General features: G+C 32.8%; 1 protein-coding gene across 1 annotated transcript in view; it reads left to right on the forward strand.

Annotated features, from left to right (window-relative positions):
- LRP1B (LDL receptor related protein 1B) overlaps nucleotides 1-12,067 on the forward strand; it is a 1,793,989-nt gene that overhangs the window by 1,364,754 nt on the left and 417,168 nt on the right. The window contains exon 41 of the mRNA XM_033112843.1: nucleotides 1,513-1,884. Coding sequence (XP_032968734.1) covers nucleotides 1,513-1,884 — 372 coding nt within the window. The remainder of the gene's footprint in view (nucleotides 1-1,512; nucleotides 1,885-12,067) is intronic.

Consider the following 12,067-nt stretch of genomic DNA (forward strand, 5'->3'; position numbering starts at 1 on the left):
TCCTACAAAATTAATATAGTAGCCTAATGAAACGATATATGAACTAATATAATAGTTCATATATATTTTTACCTAGGACAGTGCATGTATATGGACAAGTTATATGCCTGGTATGTCTTCTAAGTATAGGTTTGGGCTAAGGAATGCAGAAAAACTTGATAAATACACATAGTCAATAAAAAGTGCAAAACTCAATTAGTATATGAGATAGTAAAAAGCAGCCGAAATGTTTGTTCTTAATTATATGTTAATATATAAAGTGATTATGGCTCCAAAAGGTTGCTATTAGTATGAAATATGTTGAAGTCATTACCTCCTTAAAATGTGTGTTTTGAAACTGATATGACAGTGATTTGAATGTTAAAAGTATATCTCCACTGAAATAATGTCAATTTTATGTTCATTAAAATAAATTGTATTTAATTTTCTTGACATCAATGGAAGATCTATTTTCAGTGATACTGATAGATTCACAGAGGAGAAATCTAGTTATTTATTTATTTATTAGTTTCAGGTGTACAGAACAATGTAATAGTTAGACATTTATCATTTATATCCCTCACACAGTGATAACCCCCTCCCCCCATCTACTACCCCTCTGACATCGCACACAGCCGTTACGTTTCCACTGTCTCTATTCCTAATGCTGTACTCCACTTCTTATAAATATATTTACTGTAGTGACATTCATTGTTGTTCAGCTTCAGCTTCAGGTGTACAGTGCAGTGATCAGGCATCTCCATCTTCCCTGAGGTGGTCTCCCTAATGAGACAAGTGTCCATCGGATTCCCTACAAAATCTTTACAACATCATTGATTACATTCCCCACATTGACTTTCCTATCCTCATGGCAATCTTGTGGTTCCCAATTGTGCTTTCTAATCCTCTCACCTTTCCCCTTATTCCATTCCCCACCCCCATCTAGCCACCCTCAGTTTTTCCCACAGAGGAGAAATCTTAATCGCATATTACATCATCACTCAAAACTGGAATTAAAAACTTATACCCAATATATTTAGGAAGCGAGGCCCATTGGAGCTGTCAGAACCTTTGATACCTTATGTATTTCATAGAAGTAGCGTTTAAAGCAGTACGTGTTTTTTAGTGAATTCAGTTCATGTTTTGAGTGAATCTGTTACTTATGCCAAAGATCACAATACATATAACTATTACAATCTTAGTATGAAGTATCAAAAAAGAGTTATATATTTAGCTGATTTTTATAATGCTTTTGTTTGGATAGTGAGGAAAGCAGAAGAATGTGATCTTTGAAATAACAAATCCAAGATTTTAAACCTGTGTGATTAAAAAAGTCAGTACTTTATAGTGTTTGATATTTTTACTGATAGGTCTAAAAATTAAAAATAAAAACAGAATATCCAACATTAAAATTTGGTATTTCTATAAGGAAAAAAAACTGAAAAATTAAAAAGGTAATGTGTGTGTCTGTGTGTGTGTGTGTGTGTGTGTGTGTGTGTGTGTGTGTTATTTATTTATTTCTTTCATCCTCAGGGACCAATGTTTGTGCCAAGGACAATGGTAGATGTCAGCAACTGTGTCTTTATAGAGGAAAGTCCCGGAGAACTTGTTCTTGTGCCCATGGATATTTGGCAGAGGATGGTGTTACTTGCCTAAGACATGAAGGTTATTTGCTTTATTCAGGGAGAACGATATTAAAAAGCATACATCTTTCTGATGAAACCAATTTAAATTCACCAATAAGGCCATATGAGAATCCACATTATTTCAAGAATGTCATAGCCTTGGCTTTTGACTATAATCAAAGAAGAAGAGGAACCAACCGAATCTTTTACAGTGACGCACACTTTGGAAATATACAGCTTATTAAAGATAACTGGGAAGACAGACAAGTGATTGTTGAAAGTAAGTACAACAATTTATTTTTAAATGCTTTGATGGAAACGGATATCATTGGGATTAGTAGAGAAATTAGAGTGGTGATTCCATGTAGCAATTACATTTTGCTAGAGTTTATATTCAAGAACGAATTCAACTAATACATCCAGCCTCCCAAAAATCAAAGAAGCAACTGCTAGGTATACTATTAGTTTCTAATCATTGAACTTTAAACATATTTCTTCATAGTGTTTCTTATAAATAAGCATATTAAAATTCATGGGAAATAATTTTTCAGTGCAAAAATTACTAATTTTATTTTTTTCCAGTGGGTGAAATTATATCTTTAAGAATATCTGCCTAAATATATCCAGTGAATTGTATTTTCTCAAACAAATATCAAAGGTTGTTTTTTTTTTGCTTGTGTGTGTGTGTATACATATATAGTCTCAATGAAAAATGTTACTAAAGGAATAAAAATATTATTTTTAAATATTTTAAATATTTACTCAAGCATAATATTCTATGGATTATCCACATAATTTAGAGAAACCTCTTTACTGTCACCCAAGTTTTGCAAGTACTATCTTCATATTCCTCATAAACATCTTTTTATTATCTGTGATTTCTATATATTTCCTACTTTTCCAATTTCACTATACTAAGTTTTATTACTTTTTAAATTGCAAAATACTATACAAATTTATCATAAAATGTCCAAGTCATATGGATTTAAAAATGAAAATTCTGATTTATCAGTGCAACACAAATTCTATTTACTTACTCATAATTGATGGCTGTAATGCCTCCAGAATTTTCTTTGTGTATGTGTATGTGTACCATATATAATTACAAAAATAGAATTATCCTATATGCATTATTCAGCTACTTTTTTTATACTAACAATATATCTTGAAAAACTTTCATTTTGGTACATAAGACTGTCTTATTCTTTTGAAATTCTGTTCCTAATTCTATACTAAGGATAAACTAATTTATTTAACCAGTTTCTTATTGATAAACATTTATGTGGTTTCTGGTCTCATCTTTACCTTCAATATCACAATGAACATTTGCACATATAAGTACATTTATTCACACATGTATTTTTTTAGCATAGAATTCTAGAAATAGAATTGAAAAGTCGATGATTTAGTTTTCAGTTACAGTAGACACTCATTATTTTATATTTCTTTCAGGTGTACATCATAGTGGTTAGACATTTATATAATTTATGAAGTGATCCCTTCTATTAGTCTGGTACCCATCTGGTGCTATACATAGTTGTTGCAATATTATTGACTATATTTTCTGTGCTGTACTTTACATCCTATGACTATATTGTAACTACCAATTTGTATTTCTTAATCCCTTCATCTTTTTCACCCAGTTCCCCAACTCCCTTCACTCTGGCAATCATCAGTCTGTTCTCTATATCAATGAGTCTATGCTTTTTGTTTGTTGATGTTCTTTAAATTCCACATACAAGTGAGATCAGATGGTAATTGTCTTTCTCAGTTCGACTTATTTCGCTTACCATAATACCCTCTAGGTACATCCTTCTTGTCACAAATTGTAAGATTTAATTATTTATAATGGCTGAGTAATACTCCATTGTATAAGGGTACCGCCTCTTCTTTATCCAGTCATCTATCGATGGGCACTTAGTTTGCTTCTGTATCTTGGCTATTCCAAATAATGCTGCAGTGAACATGGGGGTGGATATATATGTCTGAAATTTTGTGTAGTGGATTTCTTCGTATGAATACCCTGTAGTGGAATGGTTAGGTTGTATAGTAGTTCTATTTTTAATTTTTTGAGGAACCTCCACACTGCCTTCCATAGTGGCTGCACCAATCTCATTTCCACCAACAGTGTATAAGCGTTCCTTTTTCTCCACAGCCTCTCCAACACTTGCTATTAGTTGTCTTGTTGATGATAGCCATTCTGGCAGGTATGTAGTGATATGTCATTGTGGTTTAAATTTTCATGTCTCTGATGATTAGTGATGTTGAACATTTTTTCATGTATCTGTTGGCCATCTATATATCCTCTTTGGAGAAATGTTTATTCAGGTCTTCAGCCCATTTTTTAGTTGGATTGTTTGTTTGTTTGATGTTGAGTTGTATGAGTTCTTCATAAATTTTGGATTTTAACCCCTTATCAGATATGTCATGGTGAATATGTTCTCCCATTCAGTAGGCTCTCTTTTTATTTTGTTGGTGGTTTACTTTGCCATTCAGAAACTTCTTAATTTGATGTAGTCCTAATTGTTCATATTTTCTTTTGTTTCCGTTTCCCAAGGAGATGTATCAGGAAAAATGAGTGTTTATTATTTATAGCTGATCAACTTTCTTTCCAAAAGACCACGTTAATTTATTTTTTATCAACTGTCTATAAAACAGGCTATATTTCCACACTTTTGCCAACAATGATTTTATATTTTTTTATTATGACTATCTAATAGGTAAAACAGTCAACTTATATTAATATACATTTACCTGATAACTAGTAAGATACAGCATCTACTTGTTTACTCATATAAAAATTGATGTTTTAAATTAAATGTCATATTGTACATTGTCATCCTATCCTATACCCGCTGCTATTTTTTCTTTTAGTGTTTAATATCCTTCACAATCCTCTTTGCCTATTCAAATCTTGATCAGCCTTTCCAAATGAGTTTAACCATATACTTTACAAATATACATTCTTGTTTCTTTCTTCTCCAGGTGAGGATACTTATTGATAATTTTATACCAATTTGTATATTCCATCATATATCATTTAGAATTTGAAAATAATTAAGTTTAGTTTACATTAATAATTTACATGAACTTTTCTATATACTCTCTTTACCTTCTCCCATCCCACCAAGAAGTTGCTAGTTAGTTTAACCATTTGAAGTTTTATAAGATAATTTATATTTTGATTTGCTAGACCACAAAATAAAAACAAAGAAACAAATAACAAATAAAACAATACAACCCCCGTGCCCAGTGATTTACTGGCACACGTAAATTAATACAAGTAAGATGGAAAATGTTTTGTTGTTGTTGTTGTTGTTCTGGTATTCTATTTTAGTAACTCTGGTTTAATACATTTTATTTTACTACATCTTTTACCACTTACCCCTACAAAAAATTAATGGAAATGTTTAAGTATTTAAAGATATCAGAGAGCCTTAAATCCTTTTACAAATTAGATTTAGACTGACATCCTTCATACATCTGAATATGGGAAAGGAGGGATGACAGCTGTCCCCTTTATCTTCCTAGTTTACATAGAATGAATCTTTTGCTCTGAAGAGTAAACTAGGGGATTGCAGAGTACATTGGATACAATTAAATATGTATTAAATGTTTAAAGTGTGCCATAGATTATTGGGTGACTAGAGATGCAAAGGTCTTACTTCTAACTTCTGGAAAGTCAAAATGTGGAAAGAGGAAATGTTATGGTTGTTCACTTTTCATTATAAAAAGCCAAAACCTCTGGCTCAGACAATATTGAAAATTTACACTTTGAGGCTATGTCTCTCACTTTAAAAACAGCAATGATTGATAAATTATTTTTTTTAAAAAAAAGAAAGATAAACAGGAGATTGTTCATTTTAAAAACAGGATACAATTTTCTTTAAATGATAAACACAGTAGAAATACAAATCAGTGAGGACGACTGAAACATCAGACTCTGGAGCCTCTAGAATATGGAACGTACAAAGAAACAGAAGCTTAAAAGAGCTTGCCTGAAATAGAGATTGACATGAGATTGCCCCAGAGGGAACAATGCCGGAATAATGCTGTGCTATCTGCTTCCTGGACCGATATCCTGTGGGAAGTTAGTGCCCTCGGGGCGTAGAGTCTACAGAAACACATGGTGACCAACCCTAACACCAGAGTTTTGTAGGTAGATGCCTTTGCAAGTTCTCATATGTCCTGAGGAGCAAAAAAACCCAGTGAATTATAAAAGACAGGGCTGCAGGTAGTGTCAAGAGACCAAGTGAAGGCAACTGCAGAACCACCCAACTTAAAGGAATGAGTGCTGGAAGAGAGGTTAAACAAAAAGCCCATGTACTCAAGGAGAACCTGCAAATTCAATGTCCACAACATACAGATTTTTAAGAAGAGAGTTTAAAACAAAGGAGATGAATAAAAATAATAAAACAATCTGAAGAAGACTTGGATACTTTTTTGTTTTGTTTTTTGGAGGGGGGTTTCATCAAAGAGAAAAAAGGAAGACACGCCTGTCAGTACAGCAAGAAATAGGGAAATCAAAAGTGGCTGAAATTAAGTGAGTAAAAAATAACTTAATTAAAACAAAAACTACTAAAAATCATGGAAATGAAAAATGTCATTATAATAATAAAAATTAAAGAGAAAGCCCACATGATGGATAAAGTTTATTATGAACCAGTCAAAGTTAAAATGAACAAGTAGGATGAAAATGAATTAGTGAGGAATTAACTTATAATTCAGAGAAAAAAAGATAACAGAAGAAACATGAGATCAGTATGACACTTGTAGGTAGGTTCAACGTGCTTACAGCTAGTCAATGTTGACTAATGCCAAAAAAGAGAAGGAAAACCAGAAAAGTAAAATTCAAAGACATAGTGACAGAATTTACTAGAAATAGAGAAAGAAATGGGTCCTTAGATTGAAAATGCATTCTGAGTGCTAAGAAAATTAAGATATCCATCAAAGTAAAACTTCAGACTATTGTAAAAAATGAAAACTTTATGCCTCTACTCGAGGGAACAGACAGATCATCTGCAGAGGATGGCCAAATTGATTTAAGGAGTCTTTTTATTAGCAACATCAGTAATACCTTCACATTGCTAAGGAAATACATAATTCTATAACTAACTAAACTATTATCCAAAATGAAGGGAAATAAAGATTTAAACATACAAAGTCAATAACAGTACATCTAAATATCCTCCCCCTCAAAAATAAAAATAAATAAATAAATAAAAATAATAGCTGCAAACTTGACTGTAGTCCACATTGAGAAGTAAATTTCGCATTTTAGATTGTGGCTCAGTATACCGGGGGTGCCAAAAAAACTATATATACATGACTTGTACTCATCTTTTGTTATCGGTATATATTGAGTATTACAATTTTAATACAGTTTTTCCCTTTCTTAAAATGTGTATACATTTTTTTGGCACCCTCTCCGAATATCTTTGAGTTTTGCAACACAATATCTTATTCTGTAGAATTCATTGATGCTTTATTTTCCCAACCAGAGCTTAATTTTTTATTTTGTTTTAATGAAAAATGTTGCTTACAATAAGGTCAAATGGTGTCCCTACATTCAATAACAAATTAAGATATATAATTAAATAACACTATTCTTGAACTAGCAACAAAAACAAAGGATGCACAAGACCTTAATGGAGAAAATTACAAAATGTTAGTGGACATAAAGGACCTTAAACAGAGGGAGAAAATATCATTTTCATGATGGGAAAATTTGATTCCCATAGCTATGGAAATTTGTCCCAAATTATCTGTAAGTTTAATGCAATTCAAAACACCAAATGACTTTTTCACTAAACTTCATGGACTGATCCTGAAATTCACGTGGAAGAGCAGAATTCTAACAATGGCTAATGCAATTTTGAAAAACTATAAATTTGTATTAAAAAGCAAGAATGATTAAAACAAGGTGCTGTTACCAAAAGAATAGTTAAAATAGAACAACAGAGGACTCAGAAACAGATCTGTACATGCATAAATTGTAGGCAAATTTGATATACGTGACCAAGTTGATATTAACAAATCAGTTGGAACATAATTAACTGCGTTTTGTAAACTATGTTAGTACATCTTGTATGCAAGAGTTAAAATATAATTTTATCTCTATTGTTCTATAAATCTAAAACATTTAGAAAGTAAAAATAAATAAAGTTAATCACTTACAACTATTAACAGAGATATTATTAATAATTTAATAATGGAATTGGTTAAATCGTATATATATATATATATATATATATATATATATATATATATATATGAGAGAGAGAGAGAGAGAGAGAGAGAGAGAGAGAGAGAGAGAGAGAGAATGTGGCCCCTTCATAGACATGATTGTTCTAAAAGCTTTTTTACATCACAGCATCAATCAAGACCAGATTTCTAGAGGGTAATGATATACTTGAAGAAGAGACATTGGAACCACGATCGGTATAGACTACTTAATAGGAGTAGAAAAAATTGTGAGGAGCTTTGTACTAAAGAAAGAAAAGAAAAACAATACAGTATGGTATTGACATAAAAACAGACATAGATCTATGGAATAGAATAGAGAACCCAAAAATTAGACCATGCATCTCTGGTCAATTAATTTACGACAAAGGGGCCATGGATATGCAGTGGGGGGAATAGGCAGTCTCATCAATAAAAGGTGTTGGGAAGACTGGACAACCACATGAAAAAGAATGAAATTTGACTATGATCTTGCTCAATATATGAAAAATAACTCAAATAGATTAAAAACTTAAATATAAGCCTTGAAGTCATAAAACTCCTAGAAGAAAACATATGCTATAAGATCCTTGACATAGGTCTTGGCGATGATTTTTTTTATTCTGACTCCAATGATAAAGGAAACAAAAGCAAAAATAAACAAGTGGGACTATATCAAACTAAAAAGCTTTTGTGCAGAAAAGGAAACCATCAACAAATGAAAAAGCAACCTACTGAATGAGAAAATAATTGCAAATCATATATCTCATAAGGGGTTAATATCCAAAATATATAAAGAATTCAAAACTCAATAGAAAAAAATCAGATTAATAAATGGGCAGAAGACCTCAATAGACATTTTCTCCAAAGAAGACATGTAGTTGGCCAAGTTACATGAAAAGATGCTCAAAATCATTAATCATCAGGGAAATACAAATTTAAACCACAATGAGATATCACTTCACACTTGTTAGAATGGCTGTTCTCAAAATGACAAAATATAACAAGTGTTGGTGATGATGTGGAGAAAAGTGAACCCTTGTACACTGATGGTGGGCATGTAAATAGGTGCAGCCACTATGGAAAACTGTGGAGGTCCCTCAAAAAATTAACAATAGAACTACCATATGATCCATCAGTTGTATTTCTGGATATTTATCCAAAGAAAATGAAAATACTAACTTGAAAAGTACATGCACCCCATGTCCATTATTGCAGCCTTATTTACAATAGCCAAGATATGGGAAAAAGCTAAGTGTCCATTGATATGTGAATGGGTAAAGAAATTGTGATTGATTATATATATAGATACACATACATTGGGATATTATTCAGCCATTTTGTAAAAAAAGAATGAAATTCTGCCGTTTGTAACAACGTGAGACCCCAAGGATATTAGACAAAGTATCTAGACAAAGTAAGACAAAATAAAGTAAGACAAAGGAAGACAAATACTGTATGTGGAATCTAAAAAACGAAGGGGAAAAAAGCACTCTGTGTCATGTGTAGAACATTCTCCTAAAGTTCTGCAAAGTCACAATGAGGTGTGATCAGGTCTTGGAGTTAAAGAATTGACAAGGATAACTCAAGAGACTTCAGACTTCAGTATTAGGATTTTTCAGGTACTCAGAGCTGCCCATTTCTTCATATACTATATATCCAAACCGCTGACACCAGTACAAGGAGAAGACGGCGATAATGGGCAAATACGAGGATTCCAATTACAGCCTTAATGAGACAGGAGACTGAAAAGTTTGCTGCAAAGGTGACAGGTTTAGGGGACCTCTCCAATAGATCATGTTAGATGGTCTGATAAAATTTTCATTTACAAAATCAAAACTGCTGGATTATGTCCATGTGGAGGAAAGTTAGGGCCAATGTTTATTATAAAACTTAAACTTCACTAAGAAACATATGGAAGTCTCTAAAATTATAGTTAGTGAGTCTGACTAAGAATGGACAGAAGGATGGAAAGAGCTTGGCAAATTGATACATCTTTCATCGGATAGATAAATTATAGAGGTGGTAGGTGGATTTGGGGAGCAAATAGCAATTCAGATATGAGTCAATGTCCCAGTATTGAATTATTGCTAAGTAAGGTCTCAGCAGGTGAGTGAGGCTGGGGCTATCAGATTACTAATCCCTGATCAGAGTCATTTCTATATTAAATGTCAGTTTAAATTTAACTGCATATATTTGTAGTTTTTTTTTTTTTAATCCCTAATCTAGGAGTTAAGAGATTAGTTTATATCAATTAGTTTTAATTCCATAATAAAGCATCCCAGAAATCAGTGTCTAAAAACAACAATTGCTTATTTATTTATTCCCACTATTGTATGGAATGGCGGGGTGGTTCTTCTGGTCTACGTCAGCTGTTCAGATCTCTGGCTAGGTGGCAGATCAAATGGTAGCTGGATAATGGAGGATGGCCTCCCTCATATGTCTGGCTTAGACAGTCTGTGTTCTGGGTTACTGGGCCACAAATCTCTCATTATCCAACAGGCTAGCTTGTCATGGTCTCAAGGTTCCAAGAAAGAGCTGGCCCCAGTGTGAAAACATTTTACAAGCCACTTTTACTAATGTCTCATTGGTTAAGGCAAGTCACACGGCCCAGTCCAGATGCAGGGAATAAAGAATCCAGAAGGAGCTACAAAGAGGCTGCACACATTCAGGAAGGGGAAGAGGTTGCAATTTCTGTAATCAACACAGTTGTATAAGTGATTATTAGAAAGTCTCTAGAACTTCCTAAATAATAGATTAAAGTGTGGCCTGGCTTTTTGAAACTCACTTTATTTTTTTGTTTCTTTTTTACATAATGTTTCTTGACAACCAACAGTGAACTATGACAAAAATATCTGGCTTTATACATGTTATAAATCAGTCAATATTTGATAATGAAGAAATAAAATAGACAGGAATTATCTATTGGGGAAAGATATATCAAAACTATGAAAGGGTTAGTGGATTTAATCACACTGTTTTGATTCTGTCACCTTGAAGAGTATAAAGGTTTTGAGATTTAGCTCAAATAATGCTGAATTTTTCTCACAAGTCTTTCACGATTAGTTCCTATTAAACCATTTTAATCACCCCACATTTCTGTGTAACAATAGGCCTGAAAAAACATTTTTTTTTCTTTTATAATTTTGAATTGAATGAGGAAGCTTTAAGTAGCAACTAAAGGAAAAAAAATTGTGAATTATGTTACAAGAGGCATTTTTCATAGGAAGTAATAAAAGATTGTATACATATTAGAACCTTCCTTTCTTTTTGAGAGATTTATGGCATAAACTCAGCAGATGAAATCAATGTACTGTGAATTATAAATAGGTCTTTGAGGGGCAGGATGATGAATTCAAAACTCTTCAGGAAACACTAGAGCACCTGTAAAATAGTCAAGGGCACAAGTGAACCCCAGTTTCATCTTGAAAGGTGGTTATAATCTGTAGGAGTGAAGTTGCCTCTATTGTTTCAAGGGACGAGATAGTTTAATTTTACATACCCACTAAAATGTGCTCAGGGTTTTAGGCTTCTAATGCAATAAACAAAGTTTACTAGAAATCAAGAATTATTATCTACATATTCTACTTGCTGTTTTGAGCTTTTCAGTATAACTGTCTGGTTTAAAATGCTGAGGGAGGGAGGGAACAAGGAAGAGAGGGAGAGCGGAGAGAGTGAGAGACAGAGAGAGAGAGAGGGGAGATAAAGGGGGAAGAGCGAGGGGGGAAATGTTAAAATAATTTATACTAAAACTGTTACATAAATGTAAGTTTCCTAGGACATATTTATCCTTAACTGAGGTTTAATTATATAGCACTAAAAATGGCATAAGTAAAGATAAATAGATTATATTCCAAAAATTTTCATAGTTAGCCTTATTTACAATATCTACTATAACATAGTACCATATCAGACAATTATGTTCGAGAACTCATCCTAGAAAAAGTGCTACATACCTCATTGCTGTAATGTAGCCTTCAAACTACTCCCCCTGGGAAGCCATGCACTGATGCCAGCACCTAGTCCAGCCTTCAAAGCAATTTTGGAACTCTTTTTCTGGAATGGCTATCAGAGGTGTTGTCATATTACCTTTGAGTTCCTGCAGGTCATCAAAAGATCTTCCTTTCAGTATTTCCTTTATCTTCGAGTAAAGAAAGAAGTCATTGGGGGCCAGAACAGATAAGTAGGGAGGGTGTTCCAATACAGTTATTTGTCTACTGGCTAAAAACTCCCTTATAGAC

This window comes from Rhinolophus ferrumequinum, chromosome 8 (assembly GCF_004115265.2).
Source record: "Rhinolophus ferrumequinum isolate MPI-CBG mRhiFer1 chromosome 8, mRhiFer1_v1.p, whole genome shotgun sequence".
In the NCBI taxonomy this organism is placed as follows: Eukaryota; Metazoa; Chordata; class Mammalia; order Chiroptera; family Rhinolophidae; genus Rhinolophus; species Rhinolophus ferrumequinum.